Genomic DNA, 25,352 nt, shown 5'->3' on the forward strand with positions numbered 1-25,352 from the left:
CATTTGGATCACCTGCCTAATTTGCATCACTATAAGATTGTCCTGGTTTGAAATTAATACCATAGGTAGATGTACCTTTGAGATATCGAATGATTCTTTTAACTGCAATCACATGAGAAACCATAGGATTGTGCATGAATTGACAAGCTTGATTTACAGAAAAAGCTATGTCAGGTCTTGTAAAAGTGAGGTACTGAAGTGCCCTAACAACACTCTTATATTGTTCAGGACTGTGATAAGGCTTTTCATCATCTTTGAGTTGCCTATGATAAGGTAGACATGGTGTAGCACATGGTTTAAAATCTTACAAATCCACTTTATCAATCAACTCATTGATATATTTTGTTTGTGACATAAACAATCTTTCTGAGGTATAGCTAATTTGCAATCCTAGAAGATAGTGCAATATACCCAAATCTTTCATTTCAAACTCTGTAGTGAGAGCTATGATAACTTGGTTGATCAATTGAGAACTACTATGTGTGAGAATTACATCATCAACATATAGAAGCAGTAGGACAGTTCCTTTTGAAGACTGTTGCACAAACAAAGAAGGATTAGCTTGTGAAACTTTGAATGTTTTCTTGATTGATTACTCAATGGATTACAATGATCACCAAAATAGGTGTTGCTGTTACAAGACTTGCAGAGCAAGTTACTCTAACCTTTTCCTTATACTAACTAACTATATCTCTAACAAATCTTATAAAAAAAAAACAGATTCCAACTAACTACATATAACAACCTATTTAATCTCTTGACAAGTGGCATTGATCTGACCATTGATTACCTTCTCACTTGGATCACAATTTTGTATTTCATCATTCTTACATGATGGATGTGAAATATTTGTCTATAAAGGAAGAGGTGAAGGTAAGAGTAGTATTAAGCACACAAACACTGCATCAATGATTGCAGATCCTCTTACAAAGCTCTTGGTTGTTGGAATGTTCAAGGATCATGTCATGAATATAGGAGTCATTTACTCATTTGATTCCGATGCTATATGGGATTAAGGGTTGTTCTTTCATTTCATTTTTGCTTTTATGTTTTGAATAAGCATGGACTAATATATTCACATATTTGTCATCGTGGCAGTAATTGAAGTTTTATTTTCGGTTGTTGTACGTATACAAATATATGTATGCAATATATGTTGAAGATGTATTGGACTGATATTAGATTTGAATGTAATGAGCTTGGTATCACAAGTGTTCTATTGAAGCCAAACAAAAGCTTGACAATAGTGTATTGGTCTGATCAGTGGGAGCTTTGAAAGCAAAGCTTTTGAATGTGTTTTAGCATTTTAGTACCATGCATAAATTGTTTTGGGAAATGTGATCTTAGGGTGTTTGTATGACTTGATGTACAAATTTCCTACGATTCAATTCTTTGAAATTATTTACAGGAGATATGTAAGGGATTAGTGTGATTGAATTGGCTAAGGTGATCACTCAGGAACTAATTTGATTTTGAACATTGAAGGAGCATGATCAGTGATAATTCAAAGTGGGAGAATGTAAGTACTCTATTTGAATCATCCCAAAGCATGATAAGGATAATTGACGTGTAATTAATTAGTTAAAGTCACAACCACTAAGGATGCTAATCTCTTTGTTTGTAGGACACTAATGTATGTGCATTAGTTGTGATTTTTCAACTAAATAAACGTCAAGGAGTTTAGGCATCAACCATCCCATGATAGCTGGGATGCAGTTGGGTAATTTGACTATATAGGAGGTGTCCCTGCTCACAGGAAGACTACATCAAAACAAGATTTAGAACTATCGCTAGGGTTTTGATATCATGTTCCTCAGTGAATAGAAGACTATTTTGGTGTTGCTATCTTTGCTGCTTGATTGATGGCTTCCACATGTATGATCGATCACTTTCTTCATCCCAACTCTTTAAATGTTATATTTAAGATAGGTGGTTTATGATCCTTGTTGAAGACTAACCATTTATAGGTCTACCAGGAGCACCGCTAATGCCATTACACCACAAAGGTCATTGTATAAGATTACATGACTACACGAATCCCAAATCATATTTAAATCTTAAACTTAACCGTATATAAATGAAAAAGGAGATACCAACATGTAGACAAGCTCCAAATAACCCATTGACCAACTGAGTAAATTAAATCTTTTGTCATCTTCATCGCCCAGAGACCAACAAAAATGAGATCTTGGTGCCAGAGAAACCAAAACCATGCAAACGGTACCAAAGAATGAGGTGGTACAAAGACCCAAACCCAAACCAAAGGAATAGTTTTGCACACCTTCTGCTGAATGGGCGATAAATCATTCTCATGATGGGTGCTGAAGATAAGTTTCAAATTATACTTTTCAATTGAAAGAAAAAAACATAAGAGCCAACCTGATGTTATGGTTGAGTGGGGATGGGAGAAGGTGGAGAATAAATGTGGCGGTGACAAGAAAAGGGGAAAGAATTAAAGTTAAGGCTAGGGATTTGAGATTCATTTGGGTAGATCCAAAAATTGTGGCTAGGAGAACAAGTCTAAGATAGCAATTGAGAAATAAATATAGTGGGCAAAGTCCCGTTAGTGAGACGTTTTCAACTAAAAAACCATCGTCTATCATGGTTTTGTGCAGCCATAGTCAACTCTTACCGATGCAGAGAGAGAACGAGGCAGACCATAAATGTTTGTAGGGATGTAATAATGGATAAACGGGAGAAAGGGAAGAAGGAAGAAGATGAGGATAAGAGACCAAGGGGATGCAAATGCCACTAAGGAAGGGAGTGGGGTAGACGAGGCAGTAGAGGTGAAAGAAGGGCGAGGAGAAGGGTAAGAAGATAAAAAAAGAAACAAAAGAGGGAGTCGGAGGGAAAATAAGGAAGCAATCACAAGGTGAGATAGGGGAGAGGAATGATGGAGAGGGTGGGAATGAAAGGGGAAAAAGGTTGGGGAAAAGGGATGAAGGTTGGGAAATCAGCCAGGAAGCTTTTAGACTATCTCCAACCAAAAGAAGGCCAGATAGCTCTCTTTAGCCCTTTAACCCTCCAAGAAATTATATTTTAATGAACAGTGTCATGCCATATTTCATACCATCTCCAAGTAAGGGGGTCAAAGGGTCATGGGCCAAACATAGCCCCGTGATAAAAAACCTTCTCCAACTGAGGTGGCCAAAGAGCCATAGGCCAAACATAATTTATTATTTCAATTTAAAGACTACAACAACTTAAATTTAAAAACTACAACTTAAATATTAAAGACTACAACAACTTAAATTTAAAAAACTACAAGTTAAATTTAAAGACTAGAATCATCATCTTCATCTGCCGTTGTAGGTGTATAGTCGGATGTATACAACTCCCGTTGGGCCATAATTTCCCTTTTTTCCCTATCAAAATATGACTTACTAATTGGAGTGTAATCTGAAGTGTTCCTTTGCATGTTCCTATCATTCATCTCTTCTTGTATTTGTTTTGCCCGTTCTTCGTGCCTATGGTTCCTTTCTTCTGCGGCAAAGGCATTTTGCTCCACCATTAATTGCAATGAGGACGCCATTTCCTGTTGAAAGGCGTAATCATCCTTTGCCTTGCCCTTTTCCATTAATTTTCAGGCCTTGTTTCGTCCCGTAGCCCTAGGTATGGAACCTTCACCCGAAGACAGATTTTCTACCCTTGCTTCTTGAATGGTATGAGATCCATGTTCATCCCCAACTACATTTGAGGATGCATTTTCGAACACCGGCGTAGGACCATCTCTTTCTTGAGGTGGATCTTCAAATAACACCCACCCTTTACAAATTTCCCAACAACCGTGATGACTAAAGGTTTTCAAGTTGTCCTCCATATACAATTCCTCCGCTTGGCGTACCTAGAAAATATAATTACAAAAATTAAAGGAAATTAATTTATGAAATTAAATGTAATATAATTAAATATTTAAAATAACTTGTGAAAACATTTACTTCATCGTAGTAATTGGCTCCGCTTTCATGTCTGCTTCTGACCTTTAACACTGCTTGATGCTATTTATTCAAACTTGGATGAGGATGTTTTTTTCCATCTTGAAGAACAACTCTCGTGATTTTGGGAATTTGGTGAAGTGGTGCATTCGAAGAACTCATAGTACTTTTTGGATGTACAAGTCTAAACACCTTCACTTGTTTGAGAACTCCCCCTCACACTATCTTCTGAGACCCATCTATAAGCCCTGCAAAGAGCTTCTTCTTTTTGGGTCCAAGCCCTACCTTTCATTGTAGATGTGGCCATTTGAAAATTATTGAAAATTTTGAAGGAAAGATTATTGGAAGAGGTAAGAGAATAGAATGTGAAGAATTGAAATAAAATGAAGTAAGATAGTATGGAATGGTGAAAATTATGTGAGAAATGATGTAGGAATGGCTTAGGTATTTATAGGAAAAAAAATTAGAATTTTTTTTATTTTTTTATTTTGGACCAAAAAAAAAAAAATCAAATCCAACGGTAACCTGGTGTCAGTTAGCCGTTGCAAGCTGGTGTCATGCTAATGCCAGGTAATCGTTAGAGTTCAAAATTTGGGCCGGCTTAGGGCTGGCTAGCTGACTCTTTTAGGCCAGCCGGTTGGCCTAATTTGGTGGTTTTGGCCCGGTGGGGCCCACAAGCCCTTTGGCCTAGCCCTCGGTTGGAGGCGGTTTTCGTGTTATTTCGAGCTATTTTTAGCCCTATAGCCCTTTGGCTAGATCGGTTGGAGATAACCTTAGATATAGAGTTTTTGAAAGAGAGGGAAAAGACACGAGGCCCTAGGTTCAATTCGAGGATGCAAGGCTAGATGTCTTTCGTTCGCATGCTTGAAGCACTTGTGCTCAAGCAAGAGTGTTGTTGTGGATAAACAAATTTAATAAAAATGCTCAAAGATCATCTCCAACCCTTTGGTTAAAACCTAAAATTTTTAACCCAGAAAATTTAGGTTTTAATCCAAGAACAGTTTTTCTCCTCCAACCTTTCTAGGTTAAACTTTAGCCCGAGATTATTAAAGAATGAATTTAGGATAATTATTTTTTTCTTAAAGTGATTTTAAAAAAATAAATTATGTAGACTATCCTAATTTAATTCTATGAAGATTTTAACATAAAAATATTTGGATTCTGATAGATATTGAAAAATCACTAAACCGACACCATGAAACTCGTGGAACACTATGAAAGAATATAAAACACATAAAAGAAAGTTTTTTAATTACTTTAGCCATTGGATTTAAATTTGGACCATTAGATTTTTTTTTTTACCGTTGGATTATATCATATTAGATCTTAGCCGTTGGATTCAATGAATTTATAAACATAAAAAAAAAAAAATACACATATATGGTGGGCTAGCCCCACTAACCTGGCTGCTCTAGAAATGAGTTTTGGGTTAAAACTTATATTTACCCTAAGGGTTGGAGTAAGTTGGAATAAGTTTAGAACCTAAAATTTGAGTTTTACGTCAAAGATTGAAGTAGGTCTAAGTGTTATTTATTTTTTTATTTATTTTTTTTCTAGGAAGGGCTTCTTGAAGAAGCGTTTTGCACATGCTTCTTCATAAAGCTTAAAAGATATTTTTGAAATATATAAATACTTTTATTTATTTTTAAATGTTTTAAAAAATGCTTTAGTTATTAAATGCTCTTTTAATTATTTTAAAAGCACTCTCAAATTATGTTAAGCTAGCTAGATTTATAAGTTCATCTCTAACACAAGGTCTCAAAAGTCAATTGATCCAAAAGTATAGATCATCCAAAGATTCCATAAGTCGATGCTACAATAGTCGGTTAACTTTGAGAATATTGAACGTCTTATACTGGCCAACATGATTTACAAAACGGACCACGTGTGACAACACACAAAAATTAGGACCCTCTTTTATTTTTGCTTCGCTCAGCACGTTTTATGTCATCATTCATTTAAATATTAACACATACAACCGATTGTATAAAAGAATCTCTCCGGTAACAGGGCTGAAAGTTAGCAACGTGCATTGATTCCCGCCTTTGTTTCAGTTGAAGAATGTAAATATGACTAAAGCCACCTCTATGTGTATGGCCAACAAAGAAAAATCTCAAACATCTCTGTACATATTTCTCTAAGCATCTGCACTTTATTAGGGTGACATAGCTTTATAACTTAATATCATAGATCTCGAGAACGAATCAAATCAAATGATTCTTTTTCTCAGTTTTTTTTACTTGCTCCTATGGGCCAATGTAGAAAAGATCGAGAAAAATCAGTCATTCACAACAACTAAAGAACGATTCCTCGAGAAGTTATGAGACGCACTCGAACCATCAACAGCTGCTCCCACCAGTCACTTTGCAAGTAAGGCAGGCCTCTACTGCTTCGCCAACAGTGAGGAAAACACTCTCTCCTCCAATCTTGTCTACCAATTTGGACACCTTTAGCCTGTGAATCACTTGCCACCTTGGGTTGGCCATGGCTAACTGCAATCCAAACAAATAGAATTAATTATCTTTTAAATTAGACAAGTAGTATTGACATGCAGATGAAACACACACTTGTATGCCATATGAACACAACTTCTTGTGTATTTCTTCTAGGGCAAGAATTCCGGAAGTGTCCACATTCATCACATCTAGCATAAGAGGAAATTTACATTAATTAGTAAGTGAATATATCAAGACATATACATAATTCTTCGTAAAAAAAAAAAAAAAAGAAGTCAATCTTAAATGGGTCGAGTCAAACCGGGCTAACTTATTTTACATTTTTAATCAAGTATCGCTTAGATTTAATTTTGTGCCATTTTCAAAAACAATATAATAATAATTATTATTATTATGTGTCAGTTCTACAAATAGTAAAATTCATTTGTATGATTAGTTCTAGCAAGTGATACATCAAACTAGCCTTAATGTTTCAAATAACTTCAAACGGACAGTACTTACTGGACATATCAAGGATTACATGTTGAATTCTTCTTTTTTCTTTCGGATCTCCATTCTCATCCTCTTCTTTTGTCACCCACTTCAATACCCTAGAATAAATATAGCCTTCATGCATTAGTTATTTCTATGTCCAAATTAATTATGTCAACTGAAGGAGAAGGACATAAACTTAAATAATACTCGTATACCTTTCTTTCACAGAATTAGCATTGGCAAAGCAAAGCAAAGAGGAGTTGATGCCAATTATCAAGATGCTTGGAGTTTCAATGGCCATGGGATACTGATTGATGTTACAAAAGATGTCTGTTGTTGGAAGTCTCCCCAGAACATCTATTCCAGGTCTAAGTGAATTTATCAATATCTTTGCAAAAGAGATGCTTACCTGCATAAATGCACTCCAAAACTCATCAGAATCAAACACATGATTTCTGATCATATATTCTTAGTGCTTAGTTTTAGCTTGATACTTGCATATATTCAAAATTTGAAATTAACTTTGATAGATTCTAGCAGAATCAATCCATGCAAATAAAACTCCATTGTATAGTGGCTTCAGTGTGTGTGTGTGTGTAACGCTTTCATGCATTATTGTTAATTAATCTATGTAGAAACATACTTGTTTTTGTTATTGGCTTACAATCATTCAAATCTCAGTGGGTTTATGTATGGGCATTTGCAAGATGCTTGTGAGATATCATATTACATTAAGCATAGGAACCTACGTACCTAGCCGTCAACAGTAAGCTCCATTGTGCTATTTGATATAACAAAACGTTCGGTATAACAAAAAGTGGACAATCCAAAAGGATTGACCTGACTCTTCCACTTTGTGGCCTGCTTGTAGGACCAAATCACACTAAAGATAAGCATCCAGTCCCACTAGGCTGGTCGTATCTCACCACTAAAATATCCAATCTCTATCACGAGACGGAGCCTACCCCTTGATCAAATTTGACTCTCCATATGTAAAATTTAGTACATTCTATTCTTTTGTTTCATCGAGCGATATTCTAAGTAATCTAATCTAATTATATAGAAAAAAGAGTTTTAATCAGAGTGCAGAAGATGAAACATATTGCTTTAATTAACTTAACTACGTTCATGTTTGCTGTACATTCTATCCTTTAGGGTAAAAGATCTTCGCTCTAATTTAAAACTTAGGTATGGAAATTAGTGCCATGTACGCACAACGGGTAAAATGCATATTTGAAGGATAAAAAGTGAAAAGAGTGAAAATTAGTTACCGCAGCAAGAAGACCAATTTCTACTGATTCAAACAAGACCCCCAAGAATGCACCAACGCAAGCAAGGAAGTCCAATTTGTCAACCTTCCAAATGTGGTAAGCTCCATTGATATCAATGAGCCCAGGAAGAGCTGATAGGATGATTGAAGCAAGGATTGCCATGGGAGTGAAATACAATAGTCTAGTAAGTAATTCCAGTGACAAAATTACGGTTAGAGCCATCACTATATTTGATACCACAGTTTGACACCCTGCACTAAAATTTACTGCAGTTCTTGAAAATGAACCTGCAGAGGCCAAAATCCATCAATTACTTATTATTCGAGTGATATTATAATTAATTTAATCTAAACTTCAGAAAGAGGGATGCAAACTCGGTTTCAGAGGGGAAAGTACACTGTGCTAGTTATAAACACAACTCACCAGTTGCAACATAGCATGAAGTTAATGATCCAGCAATGTTCATGCATCCCATGGCTAGCATTTCTTTGTTACCATCAAGATGGTACCCTTTGATGGCAGCAAAAGATCGACCGACGGCAATGGCCTCCTGGTAAGTCAATAAAACATTTAGTTATCATGAAAAATCTACAACCTTTTTATCGGACACAAAATAAAAAAGAGCGGGATGCAACACGAGGAGCATGATCATCCTAGTACAACTTTCAGCCAAACTCGCTTAATTTCAGAATTTTGATGGGGTCTACAACGATTAAATACGTAGAGAAAGCAATGCAGAGAACTCACAGCAAGAGCAATGATAGCAGAAATGAGTCCCGCTTTGGCTGCTTGTCCAACATGTGGGCCTCTGAGTTGTAGCTGATGAGCTGAGCTTGGATTTAGTCCCCCTTTGATATGTTTTACAACATTTACTCCATGCTTGTCAGCTTTTGTTAAATACACTATCAAAGTAGATAATATAACTGATATAAGTGGGGCAATTGCTGGTACCCAAAAGAGCTTTTTGTTTCTTTTTCCCTGCAAATAAAAAAAATTAATGTCTATGAAGGCTAAATCTAAAATTGCCAAATAAAATCTGAGACTGCTAGAATTTAATAAGTACTTACAATAAACCTAGCAATTAGGAGGAATATCAAGAATGCACAACCAAGGACGATGTTCAGAGGGTGCCACTGCCATTGAAACACTATCTATTAACTTTCGTGAATCGAAAAATGAACATAAAAAAAAAAGTACCATAATTTTTTTAAGAAAACACAAAATTTACATAATTTTTTTAAGAAACAAAATATACTGAATTATATACACTTAATTAGTATTTATCATTGCTGTAAGTGTCTAATTAACTTACTGGTTCATGAACAATTGAATCGAAAACAGACTTCAAGACGGAGATTATATCGGTGTTGGTGGTGAAGTGGCTGATCCCAAGAAGGCCCTTGAGTTGTTGGAGGCCAATGATGATGGCTGCACCAGCCATAAACCCTACAATTGCAGCATGCGAAAGAAAGTCCACAAGAAATCCCAACCTACAAGTAGTACAAAATGGACTGTGTTAGGATGAAAATCGAACTTACGTTTCGGAAGGTTGCAGTAAAAACAAGTTTGCTGATCAACTTGCCTGAAAATTCCAAATGCAGCTTGGAAGATTCCGGCAAAAAATGTCACTGTGAACACAAGATTTCGGTAAGCAATAGGATTGGCCACAGGATCTTCTATCTTCTGAATCAAGGAGGGTAGGAGCATGGAAACCACAGCCACTGGCCCAATTGCTAGCTCTCTTGAGCTCCCCATTAGAGAATAAATCAGAGGTGGAACAATGCTTGTATCTAAATGCAATAACCCAAATGAAAAAAACCGATAAGATAAAACCAAAAGAATGAACAAAAATTTGCTGACAAATAAAACAAAATGAACAACTTACACAGGCCATATTGCGGATCAAGTTTTGCAAGATTAGCATATCCAATACTCTGCCAAGTTCATAAAAAGTACAAAAATGTATAACAAAAAAAATTATAAGGACATTTTAATGGGATTTTCTAAGTAAATTAAACCGAAAAACTTACCTGAGGAACACTAAGGCTGGCCAGTGTCAAACCTGCCATCACATCATTTTTAAACTTTGATGCCTTGTAATTCCTCCCCCAGCTAAGGATTGGAAACAGACCCCGAAATAACGAAAAGGCTCGGTTTGCTGGTGTTTTCTGCTTGGAGTAACTGTTTCCTTGAGGAAGAAGATTGGATTTTATGCCATGAATGAGCTGCTGCCATAAGCCTGGTGGATCAGGAGAAGAGAGAAGCCACTGAGCTGTCTTGGCCCGACCGGAAGTGTCCTCGGCTTGGCGGTGCTGCTGCTGAAGCTCCACGGTAGTGAAGATCTCAGTTGGCAGTGAAGCCATGGTGGTTAAAAATTTGAAGTGTTTGGGTGAACTCTCTTGAGTCGCATATATTTTAGGTACCTGCAATGGTGTTCTAGTTTTTGTACCAAACCATGACAGAGATGTTTGAATGAATGCAGTCATTAAATACATTGATGATGTCAAAATAACTGCAGCTGCTTATTGCATGTTGAAACATTAACTCATCGCAATTGATGAGCTCATTCATAATGAATAATAAGTGTTATAAGCACGACACATTAATTTAATTTCCATGTAACGTTTTAAGTTTTACAGGAATTCTCACTTTACTATCCTAAAGTATCGTAAAATTCGCACTTTGTTATCCTTAATTTTTTCGTCGTAGTTTGCCTAAATTTTGATTTTTCTAACACTTTAATACTTCGGTTAGGCTTTCCGTCAAGTTCTTCGTTAAGTGATGATATGGCATAAATTTGGCACACCATATTTGCCACGTGGACGAGAGATTCTCTTCTAAATCCAAGCCACCATGTCTAGTGCGAATTCTTGGCAAATATGGTGGCAAATAGGGTGGGTCAAAGTTATGCAACGTCATCATTAAACGGAGAACTTGACGGAAAGCCTAAGAAAGTATTGAAGTGCCAGAAAAGTCAAAATTTACGTATGAAACTGAAACGAAAAAAACTAAGAGTTGCAAGATGTAAATTTCATATTACCCTAATTTTTAATAGATGTCAATTGCGTTGGTTTATAGGTTCATGTTCAACTAACTGTGTCTTGAATTCATACTAATTCCCTCCTTTTAATCTAATTCAAAGTTGTAAAATTGCTTATAATAAAAATATAAAACAATAGATGCCACAAGGGACCACTTTCCCAACACATAATTTTTTATTTTTTTTGGATTTGATACTAAAAACCTTTTAGAGCATCTCTAAAGAGATATCAAATTTTAAATATAAAATTTACTTTTTGACAGCTTATGTGTCATTTGACATCTTATAAAGTTTTTCTTTCTATTTGATATGTCAAACTAAACTATTATTTTATTATATTAAATTATTATAATAAATGTTTTGAAACAAAAAACAACAATAAAATTAATAAAATACATTTAATAATCAATTAAATAAAGATTTGAAGTTGCACTAATAATATATATAAACTGCTAATTTCTTAGATGAGAACAACCAGTGTGGCTTTTGATTTAAGCAATTTAACAAATTCAATTGACACATATAACAAAAGCTGGGTGGATTTAAAAATTAAGACCAAAGTGATGTAGCCCGTGAACTTATGTTTTCCTCAACCAAGCCAAACAAGACTTTGTCTGTTTATGTTCACATAGCAGGGCTATTACTACAGGTTTTGTCTACAAAAAGCTAGCAGCAAGCTTAAAAACATGCACTATTTTTCAACCCGAAATATTCACTATCTTTTGGTGTTGTTGACTAATTAATTACAATAGTATATACGTAATGCAAGTACAATTTTCATCATATGTATGACATTGATTTACTCAAGAAATCACATTTATTGATCACACATCTTTTGTGTGAGAGATTTGCCACGCAAGTTAGATTTCACCTTTGTGACATATATGATATGTTGCGAGGGCGAATCTCACATTGCATGTGCTTATAAGGGATGAGATTACTCTTCATATTGTCAATTAATTTTATAATGAACATTAACCTTTTATGTCGATAAATACAGCATGAAACCAAAATAGTTTCTCATTTTACTAATATTAAAAAAATTCACAAACAAGTTTTTCCCCATAAGACGTGCCATAGATAATATGGTCTGTGGAGCACCTAGTAAGACTTGCCTGCTTGGACAGGGACTTGTTTGGACTTTAACAAGAATGAATGAAAGATGATAACCGATGAAATTGGGAATTGTCATGTGAATAAAGCAAGAGCACCATCATGGAATTGGGATATATATGAACTTAGCTTCTGCCCACTTTTGTGAGAAGAATAGGGAGATGTATGGAGGAGATTGGCCTGACTTTGTGCTATGGTCCCCTTTTGTGTCAATCATAGGTCAATGGAGTCCCCTCAACATAAAATTGTGGCGACGCACCACCGACTTTCCACCTTTGATTCTTGTTATTGTGTTAGCTTTTTTGACCCCTCCTGCCCACATTCCTTTGAAGCCCTTCTCCTTGTCATTTGAAAGCTGCAAGCATCTTTTTATCTTGCAATCAACTAAAGGGTTATGTATATAAGCTTTATGCAGAATGTGCTAGAATCCACTGGCCCTATGAAACCCACTTCTGTCTTCCTTCAAGATTAACGATCTCTTACTATAACTCCCATGCGTATGTTGTTAGACAATGAATGTGAATTATACATGTAAAACATAACTTTATTTAACTCATAGTTTTACAACATAACATGTCACGTTATCATCCATGCATGAAAATTTTCTTAAGAGTTATGCAATGATTGCATAATTTTGCTTATGCCATTTTTGAAAGTGGGAGTCTATGAAGTCCAAAGTTTTCAAGGATGCCTTGTGTTGCAATTGATTGTTGGTAACTAGTGGGAGTCAATTTTCTGAAGCAGTGTTTCGCTTGATTACTTCTGATAACTTTAAGCTCATGATCTTGGACACCATTGAGGGAAGATTCACAAAAGTGATGTTGGTCCCATTTTCGGGTGCCTTATATGAAAAAGAAATTAAACCACTATAGCTCCATTTTCTTTTTAAAGTTCAAGTAGGAGATTATATTTTGAGCAGTAAGGCCAGCCCAAGCCCAATGCGAGCAAGGCCTAATACTTGCGCCACACTTTGTTAAAAGGAAGTTTTAACGAAACGGTTACAGTACTATTCACTTTAATGAAAAACCATATTTTTACACTAAAAAGTCAATCCTGGTACTATTCACTTTACCCTTTATTTTGTCTTTATCATTAAAACTCAAAGTTTTCAAGTTATTTTCATTAGTTTTCCTTTGTTAAAAGGGCTGATGTAGTAAACATTTTTATCACAAATAGTAGTCCCGAATCGTATTCTGTTTCAGATTTCAATGAGTGATCCAAAATCTCTTGTACTCCGCGATTCTGTTGAATGGTCTGGAACCATATTCTATTTGGATTATGTTGAGTGATCGGAAACCCAATCTTTGTTGGATTTGTTGGTTCGTCTAAAACTGCATCCCATCTTCATTGATTCTTTGGTTCCTTGGATTCACAATTTAAATTTAGAAAGCTTTGGAGATGATGGCTTCGGCCAACCTAGGTCGCTCTAGCCCTACTTTTTAGTGTATTTTATGAATTATAGATTGTGACCTCTATTGTTTAATTAGATAGGCCGATGGATGTCTATCTGATTCCTTTGGGATTTCTTAGTGGTTTGTTTATGATTTCATAAAGTATGATTTTATGTTTGATGTTATAAATTGTGATCAATGGATATGTTTTTATGATTATCACATTGGACTATTGTCACTCACACGAGCTTTGCAGTTTATTTGGGTTGTTTATTTGCCTGGTGCACCATTCTCACGATGTACGGGCAATTGTGCAGGTTATAGGGCTTAGTTGACACGTGGAGCCCTTAAGGTAATAGATAGAGGTCAGAGAGCTTGGAGTGTTAGGTTACCCCTATATCTTTCATTGTAATTTTTTCAACTTTCTTTTAGGAGTCTACTAGCAGGTCTTGGCCCTAGTGAAGGTTTAGTTATTTCCTTGTACATATGTTATTAATATTTTTAATTTTAGTTTGTATTTCCTGGCATTCCCCTGCAGTCGATTGTCGCGAGTTGATCATAGATGTATGTCGAAATCGAGACGTGATAAGTTTCTTCTGGAAAATTAAAGGGGACGTGTCAAGCTTTAAAAAGAGCCATTTTGGAACTGAATTCTTACTGATTTGGTCGGTCAAAAAAGTGTTTTACTCTGCAAAACTTGAAACTTTGATTTAATTTTTTAATTTTTTTTTTTTTTTTAAGATTTGTTGGAGAACCTAGTTTAGGTAGGATTTTAATATAGCTTAGTCTCCTAGTTAGGATTCAATTTTTTTTTTTTTTTTTTTTTTTTTTTTTTGGTTACGACATTGTATTGTAGAACTTGGCTGGATCTTCTCAGACGAAATATTCTGTTAAAGTTAACCGGAAGGCTCACGGAATATTCTCTTGGAATATTCCCTCCAATTCTTAAATGAATCCAGGTAGGGTTAACGGGTTATGGGTTTGGGCCAGTTCTCGATCCAGTTCGGGCTTCTTTTTTTTTTTTTTTATCTTTTTCTTTTTTCTCAATTGCCGCAACAACCGCCGGCTAGAAACTAAGGATTTGGCCAGGAAACTTCCATGGCTCCGATTAGCTTCAAAACTCAACCAAAATCAACGTATAATATCTGGTTTTAAAGCTGGAAGTACAAGGGAAAAAAATATATCTACATGAGGTCCTGCCGTGATCGGAATTCACTGGAAAATGGCTCGAAAGGGGAAATGAACTGACCATCCGAGTAGGCGGTATTGGCTCTATGCGTGCACGACATGGGACGTGGATGGCGAATAAACTGGCCATCTGCACGTGCCAGATGGGTCGTAAGGACTAGGCGTGTAGACTGCTGCGTCGTAAGGACCTAGATAATAAGTTGTCTTTCTCATCTTATGTAATCCAACATGCTACAGAAGTTTGTATGGATCAAATAATAGCTCTAGGCATCTTCTATTTACCAATACAGAACTTGCCAAAAATGTTGGACAGAACCTCCTCGGAAATGTCTTCTCCGCTTATTTGCCCTAGGGCCATTGCCGCGTCCCTCAAATCAATTGTCCAGAAGTCGAAAGGCATTTCCTCTTCTATTGAAGATTTCAACCTCACAAACGCCTCCTTGGTCCGAACTAGCTGCTCACATTGTCTCTGACAAGTCGTCAAAATTTAATACAACAATGAGAATCAACCTTGAATCATAAGATCAATCTAAATTAGTCACTGCATTTTTTTCCTTCAAATCTGAGTAAATGGAAAGATAGAACGTTGCAATTATGGTAATTAAAAACAGAACAGACACGCCGATATACACGTAGCTGACCTGGTTTACAGTCCATCTGCGGTTCCCCACGGAAATTTTGTCAAGACCAACAATCTCTAATATTGCCGTCTCTAAACCCTGGATTCCTTGACCAGTGACAGCAGATGTCAAAACATGCTTACTGAACGAAGAGATATCCTTTCCAATCCCCTCCATGCAATCAGATGGAACACAGTCGATTTTGTTAATTACAAGGATCATGGGGGTAGAGGATCCAGTAGATTTCTGTAGGAGACAACAATTTCTTATATACTTTTGAGTAAAAGAACAGATTGATTGATAAACAGAGAAATGTACGTTTTATATGATTCAGCGCATGAGAGAAAACCTTATTAGATTGTATTCTATTTAGAAGTTCAGAGTCTTCTATAGTCCAGCCATCAACAGCACTTACTGCCATTATAATAACATCAGCACCCATAGCAACTGCTTCAGACCTCTCCACACCTGTGATAAGATAGTCCGAGAAATGGATAAGCATTTCCAGCAGGAGTGCCATGATATGGCCATCATACATCACGCAATATGCACAACATTCCTCGCCAATAAACTAAACATAGGAGAGAATTATTTAACTAATGCTCAATGGACCATTGAAACTAAACGAAATCTTATGCTATTGAAAAGGAAACTTAGGCACTTGGTGAGGTTGGCTTGTAATTCTGGTTTGAAATCAGCGGATCTTTAAACATCAAGAGTGCAAAGACGGATAGCCTTACCAATTTTCTCCACAATGTCATTGGTTTCCCTAATGCCCGCTGTATCAAGAAGGGTTACAGGAATGCCATGAACTGTGATACTGGCTTCAACCACATCTCGAGTGGTCCCAGCAATTTCTGTAACTATTGCTCTCTCAGACTGCACGCTAAAATTAAAATGTGCTGCTCAATAACATCTCATACTTCCATTAATGGCTAAACAGAACAGAAGGAACGACACCAAAAGTGGAAGGACCACATTTATGAAAACAATGGTCATTTTTTTTTAAATGTCTATTGTTCCTCTTACAAATACAATTGTTTCTACTAAACTACTACGAATGAAGCCCACTTTATAAGTACACATGATTAGATTGGAATGGATAACTCCTTATTTTAAAGGTATATTCAAGGTGGAAATGAATGGTTTCTCATTTGGAGGTATTAGAAGAGGATTAACTATGAAGGAATTCCTACCATTTTACGGAGGATTGAGTGAATAAATTTTCTAATACCTTTAAGTGAATAAATTTTCTAGAAGTGAATAAATTTTCTTCATGAGCAATTCATCTTCTATCCTCTAGGTGGTCATAATTTTATAATTTCTCCCTTCAACCTACCTTTAATTTAGTAGGTTATCCATTCCAATCCAATCATGTGTACCAAATGAGCCCTTAAATGCAGTACTCATCTCAAAACTTACTGAAAGAAGTACAAAAAGAACGTAATAGTAATTAGCTTCCAGTCAGATTTATTCAATAAGAGACAATTTCATGGTTATGAAAGCTATTTTCATATAACCCCAACTTTGCTTATAGAAACAAAAGGTTTTCATGGTTATGAGATTCATTTTCATATAGGCATATGCCTATACAACTTATTTAAAATACCTTCCTTTATAAGTAAATGCAATTTTTCTGGGGATTATTACAGAAGATACAGTTCTACAAAGAGCTTCATATGTAATATTATACTAGTTGGTATGTCAAAGGCCATCTCAATCAAGACAGAGGGAAAATTCACTCCAAAATCACTTAAGCACAGTGGTTTTGCAAAAAACAACCGTTGACAAGCAAAAGGGGAAAAAATGTTATGAGGCGATCATTACTATTTTAGTGTAGGCCACGCCAGCAATTCATTAAGAAAACAAGCAATCATGCCCGAAAAAAACTAAAATAGTCACCACATACTTTGCTCCAAGCATTGAGGAGACTTGACTTCCCAACATTTGGACGGCCCAGAATTGCTATCTGCAAGATTTAATATGAGCTCGAAAAATCAGACTGCAGGGAATGAGAACACAAAAGACAAATGTATATAATCTTTTGAAGATACAAAGGATATCACGGAAGCAAACCCATATCACAATAATAAACAGAAAAAGCAGTCCCATTTAGTGCAGTTGATTTCAAGTTTAAACGAGGAAAATAAACCTATATCTAACAGTGTAACCACCCCCAAGTTTTGATCATTACTAGCCAAAATTTAGCCCCAAATTTCATAAATGTCACTTTTTATAAAAACTTTCAGGTATAGCAGAAACCAACTTAAATAGACCTAAATACCCTCAAAATTAAAACCAAATAAACCTCAGGGGTAAAACGCAACTAGATTGTACAATGAAGAATGTGATCGGTTCATTGTATCCATTCTTCTCATTAGGTATAGGAATTGGGAAGATTCTTGTGCAGCATTTTTGCACACCCTGTTGTTTCGTTTTGATTTGTTTGTGAGGTTATTCTGGTACAATTCAGAACTTGCTAAGAGGTGTTATAGATAAATTAGATTAATTAGACAGGGTCCGCGGATCTCTTTTTTCATTTTTCTTTTATCAAAAGTGGCAGAATTTCATTTGAAAGCCAAAGGCTAATTCAGTAAATTAGAGAGGAGACTCTCCTAAAAAACCACATCACAAATGACATCAGGAGACAGACGCCATTGTTGAGGACAGCTACTCTTGCCAGGCAATGAGCAACCTTGTTTGCTTGGCGGCGAACATGGGAAGAAGAAGCTCCAATGATCGAATGCATGAGGGCCTTCGCATCTTCCACTATCAGTCCATTGGAGAGAGGTCAGGAGGAGTCTTGAACCGCCACGGTGATCTAGAGAGAATCTCTATCAATAATGATATTTTGATTGCCCCTCTCAACTGCCAAAATCAAACCTTGCCTGACAGCCAAAGCTTCCGCATGCACAGGGAGAAAACACAAGTGAACAATTTACTAAGATCCCCAATGAAAGCACCTTCAGAATTTCTGATTATAACTCCAACACCACCCTAATAGATAGACTTATTTCAAGCTCCATTGACATTGATGTTTAGACAACAACTTGGGGGGGGGGACCAATTTGGGAGAGGAGCATGGGGTGAGGACTCGCTGTGAGGAAAAGCCACCTTCAAGAACTCTTGCCACCAGCCAATTGCCTTAGAAGCGACCACATTCAGGGCTACACACTTGCCCTCCCACAATTTTGTGTTTCTTGCATTCCATATTGCTCAGAGCATTCTCATAAAACAATCAAAGTCATACTTCTTTAGGACACGGCTAACTTCAAGAGCCCGGTTTTGTATTCAGAAAGCAAAATCCCTGATAGGAGGAATTCCCAGATTGGGAGATAACTAGATGCACTTGGAAAAAGGGCACTCCATAACGAGAAGCCAACTGCATTCACCATTAGCTCCACACAGCACACACCTGTTGTCAAAGGGATACGCTTCTTTGCTAGAGACCATTATAGGAATTATATCAAGACAAATCCTCCAAGCAGACACCTTAAGTTTTGGAGGGACGCAAGCATTCCAAATTTTATTCCACAAAAAATATGAATGATCCTCTTGAGAAAACTGTTTTTGTTCTAAATATCTGTCCTTTGGTCTACAACAATCAGATTAGAATTTTGATTCCAATGAGTTAGAAACCTCAACCAATATTATGTCTGAACAGACGATTGTACAAAGAATATTCTGCCGCGACGGACATGTATCAACGATAGTGATTGAATTTCAGACATGGGTGGCAAATTTGCAGGTCTGTACTCGGCTAGTTAACTGCAACTTCAACAACACCAGCACTGCTCCACAATGTTCACCACTCCCTTCGTGGAACAACGATGCAGAGAAGAACCATTCAAGTGCTTTGGCTTTTCTGAGTAATTGGGTTATGGCATTTGAGACTAGTCACCTAAGTTTTTGGCCATATTTGAAAGTTCTATAAAATGTGACATTTATGAAATCTGGGGTTAAATTTTGGCTATTAACAATAAAAACTCAGTATACAGTCTCTGTAAATTGAAGAGAAAACATCAACATCAGGGTTCAGTTAGATTAGCATAAGATATGCATAAAGTAGCATGACCTGAGTTATCTTAAGCGATACACTAGATTACCATAAAATATCCATCAATAAGGAAGAAATGTAAGAAATCCAATTTTCATTTGTACCTGTAATCCAGATTGCAGAAGTTGGTCATAATTGGCTGTCTCCAGAGCACTCTCAACATCTTGCGACATGGAATTTATTCTATTCACAATTTCATTTGTATCAAGCGGTGGCATCTCATCATCGAAATCCAAACGGGCTTCAATTTCCGTAAGCAGCTCAATGCACTGAGCTCTTATAGATTTAACCATGGAAGCAAAGCCCCCCTGCCAATGTTAAATTGTTTTTTCCAGGTTGATTATCATTTCCCCCAACTAGGGCTTACATAATTACGGAATTAGTTTATGAAGCACATATATTACACAGGCATACAAAGACACATGCCTGAATAGCAGCCAGTGCCGCATCCGCTGCAGCCACAGACTTGGCTGAAATGAGTTTGTCAACATTTTCAGCTTGCGTAAGGTCCAACCGGCCATTGAGAAAGGCGCGAAGAGTAAACTCGCCTGAATTGAGAAAACAAACACACACACACAGACACATTTAGTGTTAGGAAAATGTGGTGCCTACCCTTTAGTCCTTGCATAAGTTCAATTCGAAAAGCTCAAACATTTGAAACCGAAAATTCAAAAGGTTGGAACAGTTTTGAGCTAAGAATGTGGACCTGGTTCGGCGAGCCTTGCTCCAGCTTCAACACAAGCTCTGAGAACACGATTGAGGCACACTTGGGTTCCATGGCATTGGAGCTCCACCACATCTTCCCGCGTGTAAGACCTTGGCGCCAACATGGGTACAACCAAAACCTAAGCCCAAGCAAAACGACGCCGTACTCGTGTTATCATTATTCACATGCTTCAAATTTCTATTGCATTTCACTGAATGCGGAAACTTCAAATTAGTAGAGTACCTCGTCGACGACATTGCCATTGGGGTCCGAAACGACGCCGTACTCCACCACATGGCTGGTGGGTCGCCACGTGCTCTTCCTCTTCGTCTTCTTCTTGCTCGGACGGAAGACGCGGCCGACAATGGCCACGGCGGACGGCCCCGACAACCGTATGATCCCAACCGCAGCGGGTGGACCTCCAAGTGACGTCACGATTGCCGCAATTGTGCTCGTGCTCTCCTGATGCTGGGACCCACTCAGTGCTCGCTCGTCTCGGCTGAGAAGCAGCGTCTGGGTCTGCGACTGGGTCTTGTCCGGGGAAGAGTTGGTGAAAGTGGAAGAGTGGCAAGGGGGTAAATAGAGCGGGGAGCGAGGGTGGAGTTTGAGACTATTGGGAGTGAGGTGGGAGAGAAGGGGAAGTGAAGTGGAAGCTACGGCGAACAGTGGCGGTAAGTAGCGGAAGCGGAAAGCTGAGAGCAGAGCCATTGATGTGTTTGTTTTGGGTCACCCGGCGCTGACGGTGGCTCTTTGTCTTATCAATCTGATCTTTCTATGGAGGGTAGGGATGACAACGGTTAAGGCGGATGGTTATGATCATTCTCTGCGTAATTGTAATTGTTTGCTCTTTGTGTAATTGTCTAAACGATTATACTTATATTTATAACCGTTTATAAACTCATTTATTTGTAACTGTTTATCTCTTTACTCGTTTTTAAACCTGTTTACTTGCTTATTCGATTCGAATCAGCTCTACAAGGGTGTGTTTGTTGCACCGGACTGTCTCGGACTGGACTAGCTGCAGGGACTAAGTTGGACTGGCTTAGACTAGACTAAGCTAGACTAACTTAGTGAAGCGTTTGGTGCAGTGTCGGACTAAGAAGCAGGATAATTAATAAATTCTAATATTATGTTAATTTATCTATATCTCTTTTAATATTTTATTCTTACTTCTCTCATTTTTTTTCCTTCTTTTTTCTGAAAGCTCTTCCTCTTCTTCGAAACCCAGTTCCATACTTTGAGATCAAATCAAAACCAACTTCCTACAATTACATATCAGAGGAATCGGACGACGGCAAGAGCGGGACCTTCCTCAAAGGTTTGCAGCACAAAAATCATTGTTGGAGCTCTATGCAGCTGCAATTTGGTTGGGCCGCCGAGAATATTGTCGTAATTCTCTCGGATTTGAGATGAGGGAATGGTCTCCCATAACCGCCGCCGTTACTATCTCAACACCAGATGCCAGTACTTCATCCAGGGCCTTCGCCTCGTCGACCTCGAGTACCTCCGCCACACCGGCAACTTCCTCCCCCCACCCAACGCCTCTGAGTCCTGCTGGGTGCCTCCGCCTGCAACTAGTCTCTCGAAAATGGATCGCCCTGCGCCCTCTGCACCACCAGAATAACCTGGCAGAGCTTGCTCTTGACCTGCGAGTCCGTCGGAAACGTCTCCACCTGCGCGGCGTACCCGTCTTGGTGTGGTGCTATGATCTCGTTGGAGAGAGGGCGCAACGCAGACGAAGCAAAGTCTTCGCAAAGGGAGGACGCCAAGCTACACAAAGGAGACGAAGCAGGTCTTAGCAGTCCCGTGGTTTTCGGGGGGTTTCACTAAGACGACCTAGCGAGGTAGATAGTCCACACGAGTTCGGGTTAGTCTCATTTAAGTTAGTCCCCAAGCTTACCAAACATGGGACAATAATCCTAGCCAGTCCAATCCCACTTAAGAAGGTGAAACAAACGCCCCCCAATTGGATTAAGTTGGCCTACTAAAAAGAGTCCAGATGAGCCCATCGGTTTTCTTAATTTTATACTTTAACACAATTAGCATATGTGATTTACGTAGCTTATACCCAATGACGGTGGAACAAAAGGGTTTCTTTAATTTAATGCATCGTGCAATCAAAAATCATTCTAAACCTTTTACTTAAAATTAAACATAAATAGTACCTAACAAAAGCTGATTGTACAATATACAATGAACGAATGGTATGTGAGAATCCGGAGAGGATCCTCATCTGAACTAAAATTAAACATAAACAATACCTAACGAAAGCTGATTGTACGATATACAATGAACGAATGGTATGTGAGAATCCGGAGAGGATCCTCATCTGAACTAAAATTAAACATAAACAGTACCTAACGAAAGCTGATTGTACAATATACGATGAACGAATGGTACGTGAGGATCCGGAGAGGAACCTCATCTAAACAAAGGGACCAACTAGAGGGCAACCCATACAGAGAGTCAAGTTCCAATAGGACTATCTTAGGAGAACGAGGTTTCAAATTCCCCTTTCTGCGTCAATATCTGATCGACATTACAAAAGTCGGTAATAGTTTGTTACAAAGAGACCCGCATCAGGGTAATTTAAAAAAAAAAAGGAAGGCCACCCTACAAAGGCAAATGAGGATGTGAAAATAGCTCTGTCGGTCCTGAAGGATGGTAAGGCTCTAGCTAGCTTAATGGTTAAATCCCAAGATTAGAGGCACCGAAGGTGATAGTGATTCGAACTCACTCCCAAATGGCAAGGAACCATCTCAATGTGTTGCATACCTTGCACGCTTGCCCTCTTGTTCTCTCTTCATTGTTTGAATGCCACCATCGGATACCATTAAAGGAACGGTCTCAATGTCCTGCTGCAGCATCCTGACGCTGTTCATGCAAGAAGAAATAAGCCTGCAACAATTTTCAAATCTTCATTACGATCAAGTGCACTATATGTTAAGTGTTGCGACAATAACCACATGTTGCACCTTGAAGAGTATGGGTCCAAGTGTCCAAGTGTGATTCATTTACATTAATAGCTGACAGTTATTCGGGTGACTATTTTCCCAAGCATTTCTCATCTTACTGAAGTTAACTCGAGACATAAGAAAATCCTATGCATCGGTGGCATTTGCTTGCCGCACTAGGACAAATATCTTAGCCGAGAAATTTTTGCAAAAACATTCAACAATCGATTATGACATGTCTAAGAAAAGATAGATTTGTTGTGACTTGTCTAAGAAAAGATAAATCGATTATGACTTGCATTTTTATTAAGAATTGATTTCAAAAACATTTTATCTAAAAGCGTTTTTAGTTGTTTAAAAGCATGCACTTGTCAAATGAGCTCAAATGCACGTGATGATCCTTGTTACCTGTGAAAGCTATTTATAGTGCTAATAAAAGCTATTTATAGTGCTAATAAAAGTAATTTTTTTTAACATATAGCATTATTACATATAAATATTTAAAGAGAGGTGTACATGTCTACCTTATCCTTTTTCAATTGATTTTATTAGAAAATAAAATTTGAATTTTTTTAGTCACAAAAGCAAAACAAACTGGAACCATTAACTATTAATTAATGAATGATTATTGAATTTGAATCAAAATTGTTTTTCCTTAATGATATAAGAAAATACAAATTGATACCAAATCAGTATAGCTATCTCTTTTGACATAGCAGCAAAATTTCAATCCCTATAAAAAAAGAAGTGATACAAAATTTCTTTCTTCCTTAGCGTTTCACACTACGCTCTTCGATCCTCATAAGGGTAAACTTTTTTCTTTATAACTATAAAAATTTAAAGTACACAATGAGATATTTGGAGTGCTAATAACAAAACTTAAAAAACAATTTTTTTTCAATTTTAGTAAATAATAATTTATATATTCAAGTGAAAATTTAAAGTTAGAGCTTTTGAAGCTTTTTTCTTGTTTGGTTGTTTAAGATTGAAGCTTTTGATTATTTAGTGAAGGTTATGTTTGTAGTTCTTTTTACTTGATATTTAATGACATTTGTAAACTTACAATAAGTGATCCTAAAGTTGTTTTTATTTAAGTTATTACTTTCTAGGATCAATACATTGTCCTACATTTTTAGAAAAACCATCTTAATTAAGGAGGGGCCATTTTATAAATTTTGCACACAACTTCCGAAACTTAGAAATGGCTATGCGTATGTTAGAGTTCATAGTGGAATTGGCACCTTAATTTATCCACAAATCCAACAACTGTTAAGCAGCAATATGATTGAGCATTGCAATGAATAATGAGTCCATAAACTCCATATACGGGAGAAATTTTTTTTCATTGTGACGGATGAAAGATACATTACGTGTTTTTATACAAGTAGTGAGAAATTTTACTTTTTAAGTTATTAACTTTTTGGGTAAATTACATTTTCATACCTCAGGTTTGGGGCCTATTTCATTTTCTTACAACATCTTTAAAACATTTCACTTTCATACCTTAAGTACTATTTTATTTTAAAATAATACCTCCGTTACATTTTCCATCCATTGATCCATTAAGTGCTGACGTGATTGTCACATATATGCTAATTGGCAAAAAAATAAATTTTTTTTAAAGAATTTTCTCAACACAAAAAAAATATATATATATTGAAACCATCCCATCTCCCTGCAACCACCCCCCACATCCCTAAACCTGCAACAACAAGAAAAAGAAGCAAGAGGAGGAGAAGGGAAAAAAAATGCCCAAACCGAGTTCGTCCCTCCACACCCAAAAACCCGCAACCTAGAAGAAGAAGAAGAAGAGTGCAACTGTAGCTCCCATTCTCCCACCCCAACCACCAACTAGTCCTTGTCATTTGAGTCAAAACCCAGGTCCTCTTTCGTCCACCCAAGAAACCCCCACCCTTCATCTCTATCTGAACACCACCCAAAACCACCAAAGACGAGAGTGAGACAGAGAGAGAAGAGTGAGAAATGGATTTCAATTTCAACTCCAACAGAGTGGAGGCGGTTGGTTCGCGGTCGCACGTGCGCGGGGGGGGGGGGGTTGGTTTTTGCGGGGAGATGAGATGGATGGGTTTCAAGGTTTTTTTTTTTTTTTTTCCTTCCTTCTTCTTGTTGTTGTTGCAAGTTTAGAG

General features: G+C 37.2%; 2 protein-coding genes across 3 annotated transcripts; both read right to left on the reverse strand.

Moving 5' to 3' along the window:
• Positions 1–6,044: 6,044 nt before the first annotated feature.
• On the reverse strand, positions 6,045–10,687 carry LOC103937318 (low affinity sulfate transporter 3-like). Its single transcript, XM_009347256.3, has 12 exons — positions 10,167–10,687; positions 10,022–10,070; positions 9,719–9,926; positions 9,449–9,626; positions 9,204–9,269; positions 8,884–9,114; positions 8,560–8,686; positions 8,137–8,423; positions 7,081–7,274; positions 6,893–6,981; positions 6,503–6,579; positions 6,045–6,427 (listed from the first exon to the last, which is right to left on the reverse strand). The coding sequence occupies exons 1-12, from the start codon at positions 10,629–10,631 to the stop codon at positions 6,275–6,277; spliced, it is 2,124 nt and encodes a 707-aa protein (XP_009345531.3). The 5' UTR covers positions 10,632–10,687; the 3' UTR covers positions 6,045–6,274.
• Positions 10,688–15,057: 4,370 nt separating this feature from the next.
• Positions 15,058–21,008, reverse strand: LOC103937319 (tRNA modification GTPase MnmE). 2 transcript variants are annotated; one of them, XM_009347258.3, is made up of 9 exons: positions 20,495–21,007; positions 20,252–20,390; positions 19,972–20,093; positions 19,650–19,853; positions 17,398–17,457; positions 16,229–16,367; positions 15,838–15,956; positions 15,510–15,734; positions 15,058–15,337 (listed from the first exon to the last, which is right to left on the reverse strand). In XM_009347258.3, exons 1-9 carry the CDS (start codon positions 20,957–20,959, stop codon positions 15,143–15,145), a joined length of 1,668 nt encoding a protein of 555 aa, XP_009345533.2. In that variant the 5' UTR covers positions 20,960–21,007; the 3' UTR covers positions 15,058–15,142. The 2 variants fall into 2 exon arrangements, with proteins under 2 accessions (XP_009345533.2, XP_048437252.1); XM_048581295.1 differs by having other exon boundaries at positions 15,236–15,378; positions 20,495–21,008.
• Positions 21,009–25,352: the final 4,344 nt, after the last annotated feature.

The sequence above is a fragment of a genome, unplaced genomic scaffold (assembly GCF_019419815.1).
Source record: "Pyrus x bretschneideri cultivar Hongxiangsu unplaced genomic scaffold, Pyrus_bretschneideri_v1 Contig17, whole genome shotgun sequence".
NCBI classification, from domain to species: Eukaryota; Viridiplantae; Streptophyta; class Magnoliopsida; order Rosales; family Rosaceae; genus Pyrus; species Pyrus x bretschneideri.

Coding starts and splice junctions, on each gene's coding strand:
- LOC103937318 (XM_009347256.3), bottom strand. CDS start 10,631: ATGTATTTAATGACTGCATTCATTCAAACATCTCTGTCATGGTTTGGT. Junction 8,424..8,559: donor TTCATGCTATGTTGCAACTG/GTGAGTTGTGTT, acceptor TGGCCTCTGCAG/GTTCATTTTCAAGAACTGCA. Junction 6,982..7,080: donor GCTAATTCTGTGAAAGAAAG/GTATACGAGTAT, acceptor TATTTATTCTAG/GGTATTGAAGTGGGTGACAA.
- LOC103937319 (XM_009347258.3), bottom strand. CDS start 20,959: ATGGCTCTGCTCTCAGCTTTCCGCTTCCGCTACTTACCGCCACTGTTC. Junction 20,391..20,494: donor ATGGCAATGTCGTCGACGAG/GTACTCTACTAA, acceptor GCTTGGGCTTAG/GTTTTGGTTGTACCCATGTT. Junction 15,735..15,837: donor ATAGAATACAATCTAATAAG/GTTTTCTCTCAT, acceptor TGTCTCCTACAG/AAATCTACTGGATCCTCTAC.